Source organism: Lytechinus pictus, chromosome 11 (genome assembly GCF_037042905.1).
Source record: "Lytechinus pictus isolate F3 Inbred chromosome 11, Lp3.0, whole genome shotgun sequence".
Classification (NCBI taxonomy): domain Eukaryota; kingdom Metazoa; phylum Echinodermata; class Echinoidea; order Temnopleuroida; family Toxopneustidae; genus Lytechinus; species Lytechinus pictus.
Genome location: NC_087255.1, coordinates 5,630,879 through 5,654,205, shown reverse-complemented (window position 1 = coordinate 5,654,205; position 23,327 = coordinate 5,630,879). Strand labels below are relative to the sequence as shown.

At 35.5% G+C, this 23,327-nt stretch overlaps 1 protein-coding gene across 1 annotated transcript; it reads right to left on the bottom strand.

Annotated features, from left to right (window-relative positions):
* Window positions 1–19,528, bottom strand: LOC135155937 (putative ferric-chelate reductase 1). The gene is made up of 12 exons (XM_064106488.1): window positions 19,417–19,528; window positions 17,999–18,190; window positions 14,245–14,346; window positions 13,441–13,594; window positions 11,541–11,660; window positions 9,179–9,294; window positions 8,411–8,515; window positions 5,575–5,678; window positions 4,743–4,801; window positions 4,166–4,321; window positions 3,682–3,752; window positions 1–175 (listed from the first exon to the last, which is right to left on the bottom strand). The coding sequence occupies exons 1-12, from the start codon at window positions 19,507–19,509 to the stop codon at window positions 29–31; spliced, it is 1,419 nt and encodes a 472-aa protein (XP_063962558.1). The 5' UTR covers window positions 19,510–19,528; the 3' UTR covers window positions 1–28.
* Between the last annotated feature and the right edge of the window lie 3,799 nt (window positions 19,529–23,327).

Below are 23,327 nucleotides of genomic sequence, written 5' to 3'. Positions count from 1 at the left end.
AACAACAAAAAAAGAGAAAAAAACCCAATTAGAATGAAAAGAAGCATACAATGCAAACATGGGAGTATGATTTCATTTTTATGTTTTTCAAAAAATTTGTGTTGATTTTTTTTTGGTAGTACTGCACCTCTCTCGTCGTCTGTATTCTTTCATGAGAAGACCTTGCATAATAACCCTAGCAGGAGAGAAAGAAATATTCACCATAATTTGCAAAATAAGTTCAAGATAATGATTAAAGAGGAAGCCCTACCTTCAATCAAAATTATTTTGAACATAAAGGGGAAAATGAAGAAGCAGAGCAATGAAAATAAGAAGAAATCTGACAGAGGATGAAATTGAACGTCAGTTGCAAATTGCTTTCATACATAATTTTCTCAGAAATTAAAAATGATATTGGTGCTGAGCAAACACAATTTGTGGAATAATCATATGCAGTTACAAAATTTATTAACAAAAAAATGAATATAAACTCTACTTTGTCATCCTCTGGTTGATTTTCACTTTTTTCATAAAATCTTCATTGATATGCTTCTATTATGTTCAAACTCTATTATAAAAAGTCAAATTGATTTAATAAAGACCTCCTTGACATAACTGTAGACTTCCCCTTTGAATATTAAAGACGGAAGCAATGAAGGGTGGAAAGTGAGAAAATGAGGTCAAAGCTAAAGAGAAGATTAAGTACAGCTTCAAATAAAAGAAATCATAATATTTAGGATTTGGGTACAATTGTCATACAATGACATCTACATGAACCTGTATGCATGAAGCAAAACTATCCCTTTTTTTCAAAAAACAATTGTATAGTTCTTTTGTTCCTTTATTGCTTAACATAACATTTTTCATAAAATTCAGGAAAAAAATCCAGATAATTAGCTTCATGAATTTCTGCTGTGTACATGTAATAGAGTCAAGACTAATATCCCAGTATTTATATTCTTCCTGATGCCAATGTATTAGCAAGAAGTAACAAGTGAGTTGTTCCTTAATTCATCAGCATAATTTCATCAATGTTTAACATTCATGAAGCAGAGTAAAATAATACAATGAAAATGAGAAATACAGAATTACCTATATTCAATTATTCAACATTATTTTCATATTGATTACTCCCTTAAATTGAATACTACTAAAATACCAAAAGAAAACCCCCAATAAAATGAAATAAGGATAAATGAATACTGGAATAAAAAGAAATCCATTAAACTACTCCATTTTTAAGGATTGTATTCAGAAAGGCCATGCCATTTCAGTTAAACTGCTTGTCAACTAGGAAGTGATGCAAATATATATATGTAATACTGCTTATTATATAACTCACCATAAAACCTGTTTGCTGTACATGCACATACTGAATCAGAAATGCATATATGAATTAAATCAAGTCTTCGTCATTCACTTATTTTCAATTATATGCAATCATCTAATTTCCATCTCATCAATGGTACACACGACATTCACACAAATTTTGTGAGAACTAGCAAGAACTGCACAAGAATCATTTCAAAGTTTAATTGTTATGAGAACTTCAGAGGAAAGCTTATCTCAATTTGGACTTTTTTTTTTTTTCAATGGTGTAGAGACAAAGGCTTTAAAAAGCCAAGTTTATCTTAATCAATGGTCTAACTCTTTGCTAAAATAAGGGAACCAAAAATTTCAACAAAATGGTGTTTACATCCTATACATGTACTTCTCATGTTTGATTAGCTCTTTCCATATGTTCTAATGGTGGATAAAACTATGAAAGTTATCATTCTTAGGTAGATATGGGCAATTCCATAGGTTGATGGACATGAGCTCAATGTGTCTTTGTACATATAGCCCATCTGAACCGTAACGTGAGTAACCACTTTATCTGCACCCCTAGTAAAAACCATGTGTTCTTTATTTTTTTAATTATATACAAATTCGTCTCCCTAATATACTTCTTTGAAATGGATATAATCAACTTTCATAAAAGCCTTGCATGAGGACACTTTTCACTTATGTCCACTTTTCATTTTATGCATGTCCAAATCATGTAACATGAGTAACCGACACATTTCAAAGATTTGCCAGGAGCATAATGAAATTTCCCAAGTTTTGTTTTTATACAAAGGATAGTCAGACTGCGTACTATGTTGTGATAAAGAGATGTTTAGTTCCTATCAATAATAATGGAGTTACAGCTCCAAGTATGAGTCAAGGTGTCTCCAAATGTAACGTGAGTAACCGTGGAATAGCCCATATGAATTACAGGGGCCACGGAACGGTTTTCAAAGTGGGGGGGGGGGGATGAGCCATGCAAAAAATCACAATCATATGGTCATTTTGTACACGGTTTTGGAAAAAAGTGGGGGGCTGAAGCCCTCCCGCTTCCGCGGCCCCTGAATTAATTGAGTGAGAAATGAAGATTGGAGCCGATTTGTGTCACAATTGGCAATCCATACTTAAACCACAACTTGAGACCAGATTTTAAATCAAACTCGAGTTATAGACTACGGGCCAAAGAGACGAGGCATAACAGGAAAGATTATATACAGCAAGCAACTGTCATTTGCATCTACAGTGTAGACTCGACAAACTCCAGAAACATATAGAAGAACATATGGAATTGCTAGAAAACAGAACATAGACCAATTAACAAGAAGTGACATTAAAGCAGTTCCTGATAACGTTCTTGGTGTATATAGAAAACATCTACTCTACCACACAACAAGTTGACTCTAAAAAAGACAATGATAACGATAACAAATAATGAAAGAGATTAATAATAGAATTTATGACAATGCTACAGATATCAACATTTGATTTAATTCTAATCCCAGTTACCATGAAATATCTACAGTGTATATGAAATAGAATGAGTTAAGTATGAATAGAGATTTTTCACACCAACACATCATGTACAAACAAACATAGACTTCAGATTCATGAGAACAGTTTATTACGCTTTTTAGACCTTTATCATGTGTTTACTCCACAGTATTATCTTTTAATTTGCAAAATTAGGTTGGTTTATGAAATAAGCTTTGGGTTAGAAATTAAGATTAGGAGCAAAGGCAAGAGATGGGTTGTATTTGGGGTTTTTAGGAACTCTATTTATCAAAAATAATTTCTTACACTTATTTTCAAAGTTCTTCTATATTCCTCAAATAAATCACATTGAACAGAATTTATTTTGAGGAATTTTTTTTTCGAGCATTGAAGCATTTAAAATCAAACTACTTCCTCAAAGACTTGACCTCATCCAGATTCAATTTTTCTGTTTGAAATTATCCAGGAAGGCACTTTTTGTTGACATATTGAAAGATACTATGTTTCAAAACTAATTAAAATTAATCATGATTGATCTAAACGTCTTTACAACCATGATTCTCAGGTTGTTGGTTGAACACAGCCATGGTTGAACAAAATGGCCCGAATAAAAAAAAGGGGGTTTCAATTATACCACGGTACAAAACCATGAATTATACAGATTTGCGATATCGCACTTCATCCAAGTGAGAATTTAGTAGCACGATCTGAACAAAGCGTGCATTTATAATTATGCAATAAATGAAGCCTAATTGTGTACACAAATCTGAACGGTCCATGATTTTTTACCATGGTACAACCGAAGCTACCTTTGTGAGTTTGGGCCATTGTCTTTCGAGCCATGTTTCCTGCGCATTAAAAGATTGAACGGAACCATATACTTACCGAAGGGCTTCTGTCATCCGACACTTGTACGGACTCATTCTTGTCACCCAGAGGAATATCATCAGTGCGTCCTTTCAGGGTGCATACAGAGAGAAAAGAATAGATCAAATAGATCAATTAACAATTGATTGATATCGCGGGAATTCTGCAGTGGAGTAACTAAAAGTGCATACAATGCAAACAGAACAAAATCAGGCAGGGAAATTGAGATATCCTGCTTAGATACCATCATTTTCATAGCTCTACTTGTTGGAATTAATGTTTAGAAATATGGTACAGCGTATCATGTGTAACTTCCGATATAGATCTTGATAAGGAAATATGTATTTCTTTATTTTGACGGTCCACTGGTCTCCGCCGAAAAATCCCAGGCGGGCACCGGTCAAAAAAGGGCCCGGGATGACTCAGGCCTACATGTACTTCCAACAGTATCTTGTAACCTGCGATTGATAACAAGTCTTGTGAAACAGGGTCTAGTTCTTACCTTCGCTGTCTGTGGCACATCGAACTAATTCAAAGATTATCCACATGACGGCCATGAAGACACAGAACCCGATGAGAACATAGAAGGTATAACCCTGAAGGTTGGTGAGTATGTTCTTACCATCAATAGGGACCAGGGCGAGGCCTATCGTCACGACTGGATAGGGAGCAAAAGATCAAGATATTTGGAAGTCATTTGATTATCATAATAAAACATTAATTGATAAAGCCCACTTTTGTTAAGACATTCAAGGTGCTCGAGGCAATTAGCCACCCATTTGAACCACGTTATTCCCATATAGAACAATTCAGTTATTACCTATGTAATTTATAAATGTGGCTCAGTGGATGGACTATAAAACAGAGGGTCGTGGTTCAATGGCAATCCCCAGTAGACTTAAGTACAATTTCCTTCAGGTTTGATTGTATCTGAAAAAGTTACAAGGAATAAATGTACTTTGTCACTTTGGTGCAAACACAGCTTAAGAGCCCTGATCTGTACAATACCCTTAGTAAAGAAATGTGGACTAAGGTCATTCTTGCACCAATTTAACAATTTATTCAACTATTATACTTGCATGATAAAATAAGAGCACTGATTCCTACTGCCCAATGAGCCCAGTTGAAAATTGGTCGGCTAAAATAGAAGAAAAATAAATCAATGGTATTGATTAAAATCACATGAACCAGAGTTGACACTAAATGCTTAATAATCTCATTTATAATACAAATCCAGTAAACTCACCCACAAATAGATGGTTAATTTTATTACGTGCCGTTTTTAAAGAATCTTGTGAAATAAATTAGCATTTCCCTTCAATGTGTAGAGGAATTATCACTTTATTCCCCCCCCCCCCCCACAATAAAAAATACATAATTCTATTGAAAAATTAGGCTCCTATTTCACATTAAAATGATTTTAAAATTTTGGCCAATATAATTTCTTTTAGTAAGTATTTTTGGTACACAGTGTTACATAAGCTTGGTTTTGATGAATGTTTTGTCCGTTTGGGTACAATTGTTATATTCTAATATTGAAGGATGTGTTATTGATAACAGATTCTCCTTGAACCCTTTCCCAATAAAGCGGGGAGTACCACAGGGGTGCCCTTCTCTCCCTACCTTTTCCTTTTGGTCTTGTAGAAATTCTTGGCATAATGATATCTCCACATAAAAGTATCACAGAAATCTCCATAGAAAATACTGAATGAAAAATTAAGTCAATATGCAGACAATACTGTACATTTTCTTCATCTTTAGCACACAACAATGGAAATCAAAAGAGGCACAAAAATATCCAAGTCAAAATGGAATCCCATTACCGTCAATGATCATAATAATTTCAATGTATCAAACTGAATAAAGAAGGGATATTTGGTATAATTTGTTACCATGCCCCTCAAAACTTACTTAGGAGTACCGGGGTGCGGCCTAAAGATGGCCATGACAGGATTACTGATGCCAAGAGCTGTTACAATCACTCCTAGTATAGCATGGGAAAAGCGTCGACGACCCTGCGAAGGATAACAAGAGACAATAACAAATGTTTTTAATATATCGTCGAGGATTTAGCGAAGGTACTACAAGGGGAAGACACTTCGGCGATTTTTTTAAACGCTCGATATATGCTCATGGGGAAGGGCGCCCACTAGCGTTGAGTAAGTAAACCATTGCACATCGGCACGCTACTGTGTACAAAACGTACAGGGAAAATGAGAGAAGGGATTTGGGAGAGGGCACCAGGGCAATGCATGTGGATGATTCCACCCTTTTCTGTCCCAGAGACCTCCAAAATATATTCATCTCTAATTTAATGGAAAATAATTTGAAGAAAAAAAATCTTAAAATGTAACAAGTGGAGCGCCTCTGGCAGTCTCACCTGCATCACGCGATTCAATATAGCAGCAGTGCTGACTTTGAAACTACTATAAAATAATTATTCACAAAAAACACCATTCATATAATGATACAATACTACGTTCATTGACAATAAATGACATTTGACCTTGATAATGCAACACAAGACTTGTCAGTGATACTTGATTACCTCTATATCCACATTTTATAAACTAAATCTATAAACTTTTAAAGTTATGAAAGCCATCTAATAATTACCTCCAAATTGGCCAAAGTTCAATGACCTTAAATGACCTTTGACTTTGGTCATGTGACCTGAAACTTACATGAGATGTTCTATGATACTTGATTACTCTATGTCTAAGTTTTTTAAGAACTAGTTCCATACACTTTCAGAGTTATGATGGTTATTTAAACAAATACCCCCAACATGGCCAAAGTTCATTGACCTTAAGTGACCTTTGACCTTGATCATGTGACCTGAAACTCGCACAGGATGTGTAGTGATACTTGATTACTCTTATGTCAAAGTTTCATGAATCAGATCCATAAACTTTTAAAGTTATGATGGTAATTCAACAAATACCCCCAACATGGCCAAAGTTCATTGACCTTGTTCATGTGACCTGAAATTTGCACAGGATGTTCAGTGATACTTGATTACTCTTACATCCAAGTTGTATGAACTAGACCAATAAACATTCAAAGTTATGATGGTAATTCAACAAATACCCCCAACTTGGCACAAGTTCATTGACCTTAAATGACCTTTGACCTTGATCATGTGACCTGAAACTTGCACAGGATGTGTAGTGATACTTGATTACTCTTACATGTATGTCTAAGTTTCATGAATCAGATCCATAAACTTTTTAATTTATGATGGTAATTCAACAAATACCCCCAATTTGGCCAAAGTTCATTGACCCTAAATGACCTTTTACCTTGGTCATGTGACTCAAAACTCAGGCAGAATGTTCAACAATACTTGATTAACCTTATGTCCAAGTTTCATGAACTAGGTCCATATATTTTGTAAGTTATGATGACATTTCAAATTAGGTTAAGATTTTGATTCCCCCAACATGGTCTAAGTTCATTGACCCTAAATGACCTTTGACCTTGGTAATGTGACTCAAAACTCAGGCAGAATGTTTAGTAATACTTGATTAAGCTTATGGCCAAGTTTCATGAACTAGGTCCGTACGCTTTTTAAGTTATGCTGTTATTTCAAAAACTTAACCTTCGGTTAAGATTTGGTGTTGAAGCCGCCGTCGGAAAAGCGGCGCCTATAGTCTCACTCTGCTTCGCAGGTGAGAAAAAAACCGTCTATTCCTCCATTTCCCTCATATGTTTTGTACACAACCAAAAATTGCCATACGCGAAGGCTGGCGAAGATTTAACGCTGTGGGGCGCTCTTCCCAAGCATTTCATTGTGCGCTCTATGTACTGTCCGATCTTCCTCTTGTAGTATCTTTGGATACTTTCAATGAATACAAGTAAACATTATCAAGGGCAGCAGTAAGGATTAAATGCACAAGGTAGCTTTGCAGCAGTTCCAACATGCCGAGTGCGCTTGGAGGCTTCAAAGGTTGCAAATGTGAGTAATTATTTTAACGCCCAAGCAAAATTAGTGTATGATATGTTTTACATATGTTTTGGTGATAGAGCTTTTGGGAAAACGGCAGCTAAATTGTGGAACAACTAATATAAGATCTATGACAGACTTCTACAAATTCTGTGTTAAAAACATACCTTTTTTTAAGAAGCATTTGTATATAATAACCCTATACAAAATTATAACAAATTGTCCACACACATAGAGACTATGTATATGGAATGTTTTACAATTGCATTATTCTGGCACAATATGTGGGTGCAAATGGCCGTCCCTCTGATGGTTTATTGTTTGAACTGAGAAAAAAAAAAAAGAATTATCAATAAGGGTTTATTTCCAATTCGTCTAAAGCCAATTCGTCCAATTTCCAACTCGTCTACTATCGTTTGGTCCATATACCATTTGGTCTAATTAAACTGAAGTGTTAATTGTGCAAATGAATGAAAAGAAAATGGGTATTAGACCAACTGGTTATTAGAAGAAATGGAAATAGACGAAATGGTGATTAGACATAGTGATGATTGGACCAAATGGTTGTTAGACAAAATGTTGATGACAGAATGGCATTAGACTAAATAGTAGTCCATGTGGTGAGTGGACAAGTTGGCAGTGGACGATTGGCAAGTTACCCTTTAAAAGAGGTAATTAAGCATTCTGAGAAAATCAAAAGTGGAACTGAAGAAAAATAATCCAAAATTTTTGGGATGAAAATAAGGTCTACAGTGAAAATATCCCCTAAAAGGGAAAATTATTTGCTTTCATTGGACTCACCTCAGCAGTTTCACTCAGCTCTAGAAATCCACCAACATGAACGAATATAACGATGAAAGCGATTGTGAACAGCAACACTGCTAATACCATCCATGCTCTATGCATCTGAAATTAAAAAAAAAAAAAAAAACGGGAGTAATTCCTTGAAATGACAGAACCTTTTCGTTCATCAGACCCTAATGTTTTTCATTTTTACTTCACTTCGTAAATTGTTCCATTTTAATTTGATGGTATAATGTTCTCCCAATATGAACTGGGAAACACACACACATCACATAAGGTCCGGGATCAGACGTATGCGTACTCATTTGCCCGACTCTGACGTGCAATAAAATCACTGGTTAACTTTTAATATCACTTTATATGACTTAGCCACCCAAACCCTATGGTCCGTATTCTAAAGTCAGGTTTAACTTGAGCCATGGTCTAACTCTGTTAGGTTGGGGGGGGGGGGGGGTTCCAGGTGACATGAAATCTAAAGAAGAAAATTCTATAGCCAACTTTGGTCTTTATATTGAATGTCAAGGTAATGAATGATATGGGGCTTTTATAGCACAGTGATATCAATTATTTACAGTAAAAATAAAGACAAGCTCATTTATTAGTTCTCTTTATAATGGCGGATCCATAGGGGGAGTAAATGACATTTTGTTTAATTTGAGCTATATTAATATGTATATTCAATGGGCCAATCTCAGATAAATATCGGGGGCCTGTGTCCCTTGTGCCCCCGACTTGGATCTGCCACTCTTTGAGGATTTAACTTACAGCGAACCAGATTTTAACGTCACAGAGTTTGGAGTCTGGCCACATTGGTTTGAAGTAACGTGCCATGGTGAGACCGGCGCTTGCTAGACCCAGCCAAGCAATAATCATCAGGCAACCTACAAGATATTAATTTTCATATTAATTACTAACATAATTTACATATACTATGTAGGATAAATTGATACTAGTTAGTGATTGGTGCAAATAGTATCACATGATCTACACTTGCCAGACCTATCCATGCAGTAATTATCAAGCAACCTACAAGATATTAATTTTCATATTACAACAATACTTTACATACATGTATAATATGTAGGATATAATAGCTAGTGATTGGTCAAAATGCCACCATGTAACCTACACTAGCGAGACCTATCCAAGTGATATTTACATGTATGAGGCAACGTGGAGATACATGTACATGTAAATGGACATACATGTGGATATTATATATTTATATTAGCTAGTGATTGGTCAAAATGCCACCATGTAACCTACACTAGCGAGACCTATCCAAGTGATATTTACATGTATGAGGCAACGTGGAGATACATGTAAATGGACATACATGTGGATATTACATGTAGATATTCATATTACAATAATATATTACATGTATTTGATTGGATGGTATCACGTCATTTGATGTAAAATTCAGATACTATCATTTATTATTCATTTATTTATTTATTCAACATATTTATACAGGAATAAATAAGAAACATTCCATTTAGCAAGGCTGAATTGTTTTTGACAGGAAGTGAAATATGAAAGGAAAATCACATTGGAAACCTTGTATATAGCAAATGAGGCAGCAAGAATAATATCAGAAAAAATATGTCATGATTATTTAATGATCACAGATATGTATGAAAATATTTCATGATTCAAAATCAATCAGGTATGACTGATTACAGTTTGTAAAAAAGTAGAACAATGAACTCACATTTAATTGATCAGGGGACCATTGCAGAAAGAGTTGCGTTTAAACGCAAGTCAAAAAATCAATCGCAAGTCCCAAATGCGCGCTGTTGATTGGTTGAAAATCAAGTTGCGCATGATTTATCGAGTTGCGATTGATTGCAACTCTTTCTGCAACAGGCCCCAGATTTAATGAGAGCCAGGTAAGGATTTTTGTTTTATTTCAAGCACCGTCTAGTTCATTTTCTCCTTTTATGGTGTTGCTAGGAGTGTACAAATAATTCCTGTAGACGCTATGGCCAGTATTCTGATCTCGGGCTCAATCCTAACCCAAGTCTAAAGTTGTGGATTAAAGGACAAGTCCACCCCAACAAAAAGTTGATTTGATTAAAAAGAGAAAAATCCAACAAACAAAACTCTGAAAATTTCATCAAAATCGGATGTAAGATAAGAAAGTTGTATAATTTTAAGTTTCGCTTAATTTCACAAAATTGTTATATGCACATCCTGGTCGGTATGCAAATGAGGGAACTGATGACATCACTCACTATTTCTTTTGTATTTCACTATATGAAATATGAAATTTTCTCCTCATAGTCCTGTGAAACCAAGTTTTATTCCTCCCTGAACATGTGGCATTACCATTGTTATAACATTTTATGGTTCAGTTAAGTTGGTCCTTATTGTCAAATCTATAAAAAATGAAATATTGTATAATTCAAACAATAAAAAACAAAAGAAATAGTGAGTGATGTACATCATCGACTCTCTTATTTGCATACCACTGAGTTGTGCATATAACTGTTTTGTGAAAAATAAGCGAAATTTTAAAATGTCATAACTTTCTTATTTTACATCCAATTTTGATCAAATTTTCAGCATTACGCTAGTTTCATTTTTCTCTATTTATTCAAATCAACATTTTTCTGGGGTGGACTTGACCTTTAAATTTGATATTGCTGATTGACAAAAGTGAATAAGTATGATTGTCCATCTAACACTGATTCTATTTTTGGTAACAAAGATATATCACCAAGTTTGGAACTAAATTTGACTGGCGGAAAAAAAGGGGCAATTTTACTGTCTCGGGTGCTGAATTTGATCCTGTCAAGCATAGTCTTCATAAATGCCGATTTATTTTCAAAATGAGCCGGTCGAGGTACCCTTTTCTGGTCAGATATGGAATGTCAGATATACATGTATTCCTTATCCACTGGTAGTACACGTTCAACCCTCGAATTTCATCCTTATTTTTTATGAATTTTTGTAAGTGCCACTTTAACACACGAGTCTATGGGAAATGTTTTGAGCCTGTGCAACCTAAAGCAATTTTTTATATTTTTTGACTTCCCATAATTTCTTAAAATTTTAATAAAGACTTTATTGTCTAGGTTTAGACCAAACTCCTTAATAGAGTCCAGGCCTATATGTAACGTACCATGTAATTTCATCAAGAAAGCATCCTCTTCTCCAGCTTCTGCAGAGAACGTCTGAGAAAGGTCAATCTCGGTCGATGACACGCCTCTGTTTGCACCTGGACTGTGTCCTTGACCCTGGCCTACAAAAGAAAATTGAATTCTGGGATAAACTCATTCCACAGCATTTTGTTGTTGTTGTTCATGCTGTAACTGAACATGGGACTACGTACATGTGATCAACCAGCTAAAACCTCATAATTGTTAAAAATTGGGGGGTTTTGGCAATTCAGAGTTTTGAGAAGTATTTTTTATTTATAAATTCCAGACAGTTAATATACTGTAGCTTTTATTTGATCTGTATGTACATTAACAGTTCATGTTTAGGGATTTATATACAGGTAGGTATTCTTTCATATAAAATGCATAGGATTGGAGGGAAACACTATTTGGAGTTAACAATTCTTACTTGCCACTAAAAAACTATCTGTGCTCTCAGCAATCCGGCACCACTGATCATTCAGAGTTACCTTTAGAACTGGTAATGAACACTGATATACCTATCAACAATACCACCAGTCAACAAGAAAACATGTACCGCCAGTCAACACCCCGTACAACTAGTCAACATCAATACATGTACATTTAACCTCCAGCCAACACCCAAGTTTGTCAACAATGCCATTGATCAACACTAATACCATCCGTCAACACCAGTACCACCAGTCAACACCCAATACCATTAGCCAACACCAAATCCACCACTGAACAACAATACCGCCAATCAACACCACTATCATGAGTCGAGACCAATACCATTGGTCAACACTAATACCACAAGTCAACACCAATACCACTACTAAACACTATCACCAGTCAAACTCAATACCATCAGTCAACACCACTATCACCAGTCAACATGATACAACCAGACAACACCAATACCACCAGTCAACACCAATACAACTAGTCAGCACCAATACCACCAGTCAGCACCAATACTACCAGTCAACACCAATACAACCAGTCGACACCAATACCACGACTCAGCACCAATAAAACCAGTCAACACCAATACCATCAGTCAATGCCAATAACACCAGTCAGCACCAATACCACCAGTCAACACCAATACCACCAGTCAACACCAATACCACCAGTCAACACCAGTACCACCAGTCAACACCAATACCACCAGTCAACACCAATACCACCAGTCAACACCAATACCACCAGTCAGCACCAATACTACCAGTCAACACCAATACCACCAGTCAGCACCAATACTACCAGTTAGCACCAATACCACCAGTCAACACCAATACAACCAGTCGACACCAATACCACGACTCAGCACCAATAAAACCAGTCAACACCAATACCATCAGTCAATGCCAATTACACAAGTCAGCACCAATACCACCAGTCAGCACCAATACCACCAGTCAACACCAATACCACCAGTCAGCACCAATACCACCAGTCAGCACCAATACCACCAGTCAACACCAATACCACCAGTCAGCACCAATACTACCAGTCAGCACCAATACCACCAGTCAACACCAATACAACCAGTAGACACCAATACCACGACTCAGCACCAATAAAACCAGTCAACACCAATACCATCAGTCAATGCCAATAACACCAGTCAGCACCAATACCACCAGTCAACACCAATACCACCAGTCAACACCAATACCACCAGTCAACACCAATACCACCAGTCAACACCAATACCACCAGTCAACACCAATATCACCAGTCAACACCAATACTATCAGTCAACACCAATATCACCAGTCAACACCAATACTATCAGTCAACACCGATACCACCAGTTATTATTTCTTTCTCTCTGAAGCTCTGAAGGAGAGATTTCTTTCTTCTAAATTGAAATTGTTGATAAACAATGCTTACCACCACTTGCACTGCCAGCTGACAGAATGAGAAAGTAGTTGGTGCCGTTAATATTAAAGAACATCTCATCTCCATCATTCAGCGACATATTCCGGTAAAACTGACAACGGATCTCTCCATTAACTTCAGTAACCTCTTGATTAAAGACACCTTTCTGTAATCAAACAAAAGAGCGCGAGTCTGCCTAAGTCAAATTACTCGGGACGTCAGACATTATTTCACACTGCATGATCCATTTGCGATCCAATATTGCAAAATGTTTCAATAACACTTCACATGAACATTCCGACATGTGAAAAAGTAGCGTAGCAAGCCAGAAATGTTCAGGGGGGGGCTACACATTGTGTTTGGGGAAAATATTTTGACCTTTTTAAAGCAAAAATCAAAATTTGTGATTGATTTTGACATTATTCAGAAAAAGATTGTATTCTACCTTCTAGCTGATGAAAAATTGCAAATATGTTGTTTGTCCAGAATCCAAGTTTGCCGATTAAAAAAAAAAAATTCATGGTTGGGCTATGTCATGAATGGCATAAGACAATACATTTTCTATGTTCTTGATGTGGTCAAGCAATGTCAAAGCATAAACTTTCTATTCATAAAGATTCTTGAAACATGAACAGAATACAAGTATAAAAAAATCTATAAAAAAGTATTTAAAAAAAGTATACAAAAGTATTAAAAAGAAGTATAAAAAAGTATAAAAAGTATAAAAAAGTATAAAAAAGTATTTTAAAAGTCTTTAAAAAGTATAAAAAGTATAAAAAAGTATTTTAAAAGTCTAAAAAAGTGTACCATACTTACCAGTGGCTGCTGAATTGTTGTCCGACCAGTTGTTGGATTCCATGATCTTGCCATGCCCATTCCAGAGTCATCACTGATACACGTATACACATCAGCTTCATCCTACAGATAATAACAATAACAACAATAATAACAAATTATGACAATACTATTAATCAAATTGAATAATATCAATGACAACAATAACAATAACAAAAACAACAATTGTGTGTAATTTCAACAGCTTTCGTCAGAGAACATGGAAATTGGATGTTTAAAGGTTTGCATGGTGGTGTGGACAATCAAAGAAGTGGCTTACGGTACAAAAAATTGGACAAACAATGAGAAAGTTTCGAATATTGCGATCACTAATGCTAAAGAGATCCTCCCACTGGCAATGTCACATGTGAACAACTTTCCCTGTGAGGGACTATAAAATACCCCTATTTTTGCTCTTTCTTATGGTGATACTACATGTAAGTCTTTATCCATAATGTATTCTTTAAAAATCTGTATTACATGCCCTCTTATAGAAAGAATACATGATCAACTGATAGATAAAAGAGGCAGTTTAAGAGAAATATATAGAAAAGTAATGGGAAATTTGTTCACATGTGACATCACACATCTTTGTCACATTGCCAGCTGAGGATCTACTTTATGATAATGATCTAAACTTCAAACTTTCTTATTATTTATTCAATTTTTCTCAATCTTTTGTTGATCTGTTTGATTTTTCTGTTCTAACACAGGCTATCTTGTTTCAAAGGTTTCATTTTCCTTTTAAAGGAGAATGAAACTCTTGGAGCAAGTTAGCTTTTGTGAAAGCAGAAAAATCAAAGAATAAGATCAACAAAAGTTTGAATAAAATAGGACTAGCAATAGAAGAGTTATGAGCATTTGAATGTCGAGATCACTAATGCTATGGAGATCCTCCCATTGGCAATGCGACCAAGATCTATGATGTCACAGATGAACAACTCTCCCCTTTTGAACACTGAAAATATACCCCAAAACATCTCTTTTTGCTCATTCTAATCATATGACAAATGATTCATCAATGATATAATGTTGTGAAACCTCTGTACTTGTCCTCTCATAAAGAGAACACATCACCTTGTGATAGACTCTATAAAAGTGAGAATATAAGTGAAATAAGTACTAAAGTAATGAGGGAGTTGTACGTGTGTGACATCACAGATCTTGGTCGCATTGCCAATAGGAGGATCTACATGGCATTAGTGATCTAAATATTCAAATGCTCATAACTTTCTTATTATTCATTCAATCTTCCTCAAACTTTCAACAATATGTTTGTTTGATTTTTCTCTTTGATATGGATTCAGCTGGTTTCAAGGGTTTCATTCTCCTTTAAGGAAAGTGGATGTTAGGAAGTAGAGTATCTTTCTGAAATGAGTGTAGTCCTTCAAAGGACTGTAAACCAGAAAGCCACGTACGTTAATCCCTTCAACTCAGTGTAAAAAGTGGGCAGAGCTAAATCAGATTTTCGCGCCTAGCAACCCTGTTAGCATCGTTTTGCTCACTCTCCATAATGTCTGCAATATTAAAATCCTAAAAACCAATGGAATCGTTAAAGGGGAATCCAGCCTTGGCCATTAAATGTTGTGTTTGGAAGGAGAAAAATAAATTTAACAGAATGGTGAAAGTTTGAAAGAAATCGGACAAGCAATAAGATAGTTATAGCTGCTTTAAAATTGAGATCACTAATACTATGCAGATTTCAAATTGGCAACTAGGTAAGTAAATTATGACAAGGGGCAAGGACAACTCTCCCATAGGCCATGTACAATTATCAGGGATTTGTGGTTTTCTCCTAAGTACCCATTCCCCTGGGGCAGTCATCTAAATATAACCCAGGTAGTATATTGTTTTATGTCCTCATGAAAGAAAAATATAATTTGAAATAAAACTTTTGGGGAAAATGACATATTAGCCATAATATGTATTAGAGTACATGGAAGAGTAGTCCTTGCCTTACATCACTATGACATCCCATATGCAGCCAATTTGAAGTCTCCATGGGTATAGTGATTACCAATATTTACAACTTTTAAAAATTCATAACTTTCTTGTTGTTTGTCCAATATTGTTCAAACTTTCACCTATCAAATTGTCTGACTTTTCTTTTTCTTATAAAAACAAGTTTTTATTTGGGTTGGATTCTCCTTTAAAATTTAGTAAGGCTATGAATATCTATCATTTACATTGACTATTGGTGTATCAACCTATATCGAATTTACAAGTGTGGGTAAGATTTCGAATTATCACTCATTTTGATGAGTGATACAAAGTGCAAAAATTTACGAAAATATAGCGTAAATTTTATATAGCATTTCAAAATCCTTATTTTCAATATCTTCATAATTTTTTATTGTTTTAAAAATCATCTTATTGTATTTACTATAATTTTCCTGAACTGATGATGTTAATAGATTACTTTTTCTCGGCTTTATAAGGAAATAGCAGGCCTTCGAAATCAGGTTAATTTTTGTTATATTTCTAAAAGAAAATTGTTAGACTCCAACTACTATACCAACTGTTCGCCCGAAGGAGGGCTATCATATCATCGTATTGTTGTGTAAATGATACATAACAATAAATCTTAGGAGTGTAGTAATTCATGTTGGATAACATTTTTCATGATGAGTTTTGTAATGAAGAGAAAAATCAAGTTCATTCTTAGAACGCGAGCCGCAGAATGATAAATTTTAGCGTGCGCAGACAATTGGTCGCCCTGGCTGTCCATCCAGATTATCCAGTCAGATACTGGTGTCGGGTGGTAAATTCCACGTACCTTTCCCCTTGCCATGACCACTGTGCAGTTTTGGTGCTTAATTTTGATACTCAGTTTGGGAAATTGATAGTTTACCGATATTTAAAATGCTCGGAATATACCTGACACATGAATGATTTCATTTTCGAGAATTATTGTTTACTTCCTGAATTACAAAAAGTCAATCTTAGATCAAGAATGTGTAACATTGACTGTATAGTTAAAAATGATAGAATTGTCAAGGTTTGGGAATTATCGTATTAAGTTTGCCCAATATCATCAACATCTCACTGTATGTTTATTTAAAAATATTTATCTATTTACCACTCGTGGGATGGAACACCCTATCAGCAAATGCTGTTTTTCGTAGGGGTCCATGTTAAACAGAAAATATAGAACAGCTGCATATTTTGTAAATTCCACGACCAACTCCACTATCCTGGGCTGTACGGCGGCCAGATTGCTAGGCGACCTACCGCGAGAGGGCTTTTATAATGGCGGGCTCCGCTGAGGTGATACATAGCCTATAGGCGGTTCACGTACGTGAAGCATAGAGGTCAAGTAGTTGGAGAGATGATGAAAAAGGCTCGAGTAGTTGAGAGAGACGGCAAGTAGATTTATATAGGGCAGGAGTCTTATCTTCTACTCCTGGGGCCTGTCTTACGAAGAGTTACGATTGATCCGATCAATCGCAAGTATGGAAAGCCAGCCACGTCAACATCTAAAATGCATGTTTGCTCAAAAAAAATTCTAGATATGAATGTATATCCATAAATTCATTGATTTCTTGACTATTTGGTGTGTTCTCCTTTGTTTACAAAGAACATTTTACAAACTTCCTGTAGAAGAAATTCTGACATTGATGGATTTCCATAAACTTGAGATTGATCGGATCAATCGTAACTCTTTGTAAGACGGGGCCTTGCTCTTCAACTACACTAGGACAGATGAATAAGAATATAGTATAAAAAAAAGTCTTACCATACTTTGACTTCTCGTTATCCCTACTGATACGTGGGCGTTGTCCTGGACCTTCTGCCCCCACAGTGTGAATTTGACCGCGCCTATATGTGGGTTTGGCTCCCATGCGACACTCACATCACAGGGTACACTACCCCCGCTGCACCCAAAGCATCCTCTGGTTTGATCGCATCCATCATTGCTGTACGGATCCTTAGAGAGAAACAAGACAAATATAAATTCATTATTAAAATTTTGGCCCCCAAAATACCATTTGACATTTGTTATATTTTAGACCGGGAATTTGATATTTTTAGTTCAATGCCACTTTGCTATAAAAGGGCATATTTCTATATTAAAGCACAAACAGGAACAGTTCAGAAGAACACATAGAATATCCCAGCCAATGCAACGGGCTGTGATGCTGTGGTTTTGGATTAATTTAAGCCTGATGGGTGTTTCATAAAGCTGTTCGTAAGTTACGAGCGACTATAAGAACGACTGGTGATCCTTTGTTACGTGCTTAACCATCGCCAATGAACATTTTGGTGTACACCCTTTAACACAAGAAAGGATCACCAGTCGTTCTTAAAGTCGCTCGTAACTTACGAACAACTTTATGAAACACCCACCAGGCCTAAATCAATCCAAGACCACAGCCTCACAGCCCCTCTTATTGGCTGGGATATTTTCTGTGTCCTTCTGAACTGTTCCTGTTTGTGCTGTAGAAATATGCCCTTTAATAGCAAAGTGGCATTGACCTAAAAATATCAAATTCTCGGTCTGCAATTTAATAAATGTCAAATGTTTTACATGAACAAGATACATGTGTAGCTGGATAACAATTTTTTTTTCCATCTATTTTTGATATTGGTTTGTTGCGTATTATGTATCTCATGCTCTTGTTTAAATTTCTTAATAGAAGTGAGGACTGGCACTTCAATCGTGTTATGCTCATCAGGCATCCAGTCTGCAAAGTTTAATAATATTCACCAAATTTACAAATTTAATGAATATACTGTATAATGTGTGTTCATTCATTCTTTCATTAGAATATGAATTCATTCCTTCACTAATTCATTCATTCAGTTATAAATTCATTCATTCATGCATCCACTCTTTAATACTCACTCATTCACTCTTTCATCCATCCATCCATCTATTCATCTGTTCATTAATCAATGTGATCATTCCTTCATTCATTCATTTATCGCTTCATTTTTTTGTTCTTTCAAGTTTCATTAACTTTCATTCTCTTTCATTCTTTACATATACAGTATCTCTTTATCAATCTATTCATTTCCAAATTTACTATTTAATTGAAATCATCAAATAATCCATTTATTGACGAACATGAACATCAACAATTCTGTGATTTATTATTCATTTTGTCACGATTATTAATGGTACACATGAAATAGTCTACAAGCCAGACCTACCCCTTGAAATTCATCATGCGTTTCATCACCGTGTCCAGACACAATACAGATCAAAGACAGAAGGAACAGAGTAGATATCATCCAAACATTCATTGTGGCCTTTCCTTTCGTTCCTGCATATAAAACATCAGTATGAAAACGAGCGTTGATAAAAAAATGGCAAAAATTGAACAACATTCAAGCAATTGTGGATCTAGTTTAGTTTTATAGAACAATACCATTTTAAGGGGCCCAATTATTTGCGCACAATTGTGGGCCATTGCAAATACCTACATTTACATGTACACGTTCCCACAGTCACGCTTCATCCCAGCTATGGCGTAATTTCCTTAGGCAAGATATTTATCCACATTGTGCTGCACTCGACCCAGGTGAAGTGAATGGGTACCCGGTAGGATTCATTCCTTGAACACTTCAGCGCCTATTAATATAGCGGCTCAGCTACAGCCGGGGTAATAATATGATACCAAGTATCAAAGCGCAGTTGAGTATATGCACATAGTAACTGGGCTATGTATTAAATGGACATATTATTATTATCATTATTACACCATGATTGAAACCGTGGTCGAAAATCGCAATTAACAGCAAGCATTGTGATCATATCAGACCTTATCAGAAGTTGAGGTCAGTTGTGGCAATCCATTTGATTGTAGAAAAAAATTTGGACTAAATTTTTATCGTGATCAATCTGCTATGAAAGGCAAGTCATAACAGATCGCAAGATAAAGAGAACGAGGTATATTGTGTCGGGGCTTTGTGGTCTAGCGGTCAAGACTCATGTCTTTCAATCTGAAGGACGTGGGTTCGATTCCAATCCATGGCGTGTTTTTCTTCAGCAAGAAATTTACCCACACTGTGCTGCACTCAACCCAGATGAGGTAAATCGGTACCGGCAGGAAATAATTCCTCAAAAAGCTGTGCGCACCGGAATTGGTAGACTAGCTTTAATAGCCGAGGTAATATAGGAGTGCCTTTAACACATAGCAAGGTGGATATGTGCACTATGCAAATCCTAATGTTTTTATCAATGTTTCCCAGCTAGAACCATGTTTATAAAATTAGGTTTTAAATAGGAGGAGCATTTATTACCTCATCTTAATATTGTCTGTAGTTTGACATGAGGAGAAAGGAAGAGAAGAGATGAAAAATGCAAATAAGAGAATTTTCATTGCCTACATGTACTTTACAATTCATACATGTAAAACAGACAAATGATGAAAAGAATTTGTTTAAAAAAATATTCCTAACAAATTATTAATCTTCTGATCTCAACACGAGAAATTCTTGAAGAGTTACCTCAAAAATTGTTGCTACTGACTGCAGCCTCCACAGCAATGTGACCCGATCAAAATTTTGATATTTTGTTTATAAAATTCAACCAACCCAGATAAAGTATCATGAAGAACATTTGTAGCCTTTGTACATTCGTATAATGCACTAGATGGATATTTTCATCAAAAAAGGTTGCAGGGCCATTTTTAGGGAAACTGCTCTTTCCTTTTCCTCAAAATAGGGACAGTCCCTTTGGATTATCCCTATTCAAAACACACAACTGGCATATTGTTATCAATGTTGAAAGGATCATATCTTCATTTCTAATCCAAAGAGTTCTTTTGTACAATAATTCTACACATTAGGATTTCAGTGTGGGCCTCCTATACAATAGTATCCTCAACAATGCAACATATCACATATATGAACAAGTTTTGAAAAATGTATAACTAATATGAAATGGCCCCCAGCCCCAGGGCTTCAGATCACAAAGATTAATAGCGATTGATCATTAGGCAGTGCTGCACCAGCGCAAGTTTGCACAATCTCAAGAATTTTAGACCGATCAGCCCTATTCGCGATTAATCTCGAGATTCAAGAAACCCCATCTCCAGATTCTCCACCAGCGCAAAAAGAGCAATTTGTGCTCGAGTGAGGCATCGATGCCGACGCCGTGAATAAATAATCCAGAGTCAAATCTTGAGTGCATCTGCACCTGCGAATTAGCGGGATAATTCATAAATAGCGTGCTATTTTGCAGATAATCCTAAGATCAAGCTCAAGGTAATTTGCCGGATCAGAAATAGCGCGATTATTTCAAACTCGGGCTGGTGCAGACGGCCCTATTGCTCCTATCAAACCAAATACTGTTGACTATTTCACTTTACATCTAATTTGTGAATGTCTGTAAATACTGCATTTGAACACTCTAACCATGACATTTATCATTCTGAATAATATCTTCATGCTCTACAAACCAATTAATATCCAAGAAGACCTACAAACATACATCACCATGCCAACAACTCTAGTAAATGGACATTACGAAGAACTGCACCATGGCCATCACCATGGTGATTCAAGAAAACAGGAGAGGCAATGAATGCAGATTGAAAGGCGTCTAATGGGTCAATGGATGCATGCATTTTCTGCATTTAAAGTCACACAGTCGGAAATTACGAAACAAGTTAACCACTCGATTGTGTAGCACCACATGTGTCAAAATAATAGGAATATTCTCAAAGAGCGTGTCTGAATGCTAAAATCAGTGTATTATTTGTAATTGCCTGATTCTGTAAATAGAGTGCACAATTGCATACTCCAACACATCAATGGATAATGAACCAATATTATACAATGTAGAAACGTGACTGAGTGTGTTGTTTGATTACTGTCAAATCGATAGCAAATTGATCGGGAGTAATATTTGGGAGAATGATATTGTGTGAAGTAGCAGCTTGCAAGCGCAGAAAAAATATTGTCCCATCCTCCCGGAGTCGCGTTGATGACCAAAATCATATGAAATTGATCATTATGGTATAATACCAACTGGGCTCTAGACATTTAAAGGGGACATTCACTAATTTCCATCCTGGTGTCAATATTTTTTTAAAGCAGAGAAATGAGAGGAAAATTACGAAAATCCATCAAAAAATAAAAACAAGTCTGTTTTCGAGTAATAATTTTGTGACATCACATACATGTACATGTATGAGCAACTCCCCTTTATCCTGTACCAGTTCATGATTTTTTTTTAAAATATACATGTAGAAGTGTGCAGCGCATACATGTGGATGTTGTTTAATGTACTTGTAGGATAATATTTTTTAGAATATTTTCTAAAATATATTCTTTAAAAAAATGGCACTTCATAATGGTCCATGTATCTGATTATACAGGGACTGCCGGTGTACGTGTACACTGATATAACTAAATTTTCAAGTGTAAACATCCATTCTAAATAATACTCTGTTATACATGTACTCTAATGGATGTTTACCAGATCTGAATCTGCATATAATAAATTGACACTTTGAGAACAGTTTGAAAAATGTTATCTAATTTCAGCCTGTTTTATTAATAATTAATGTAAATGTAGGAAGAAGAACAGTACTTTGCATTAAAGTACACTAAAGATAATTACAATACAGAATTTGCTACATGTACTTTACATTTTGTAGACAGCAGAACAGTTCCTTAAATTAAGTACACTATTGAAAATTACAATACAGAATTTGCTACATTATGTACTTTACATTTTCTAGAAAGCAGAACAGTACTTTGCATTAAATTTATACACTGAAGATAATTACAATACAGAATTTGCTACAAGTATGTGCATGTACAATGTAACGTTGTATTATTTCATCATGGTCTAAAATGTTATGATTGAGATCAATATCAATTGTACAGAGCAACCGGAACTATGAATCAACATTGCTGATTAAAGAATTGTATTCATGTTTAATGATGTCAAAGTAAAAGCGATTTTGATATGGTTGAATACATGAATGGAAAGTTGCATGAAATATTTTTCCCAGATATTGCCTTATCAAGATTTCATTGATTTTTCTTTGTACAATTGCTATACGCCTCCATTTCAGAGCTAAAATTTGCATCAAATTATTAAAGCCGTA

What these genes read in the sequence shown, in the direction of transcription:
- LOC135155937 (XM_064106488.1), bottom strand. Translation starts at nt 19,509, where the DNA reads ATGAATGTTTGGATGATATCTACTCTGTTCCTTCTGTCTTTGATCTGT. An exon ending in AGCTGGCAGTGCAAGTGGTG is followed by an intron (nt 11,661 to 13,440) that starts GTAAGCATTGTT and finishes TTTCTTTTGTAG; the next exon opens with GCCAGGGTCAAGGACACAGT. An exon ending in CAGTGCTCTTATTTTATCAT is followed by an intron (nt 4,322 to 4,742) that starts GCAAGTATAATA and finishes CTCCCTATCCAG; the next exon opens with TCGTGACGATAGGCCTCGCC.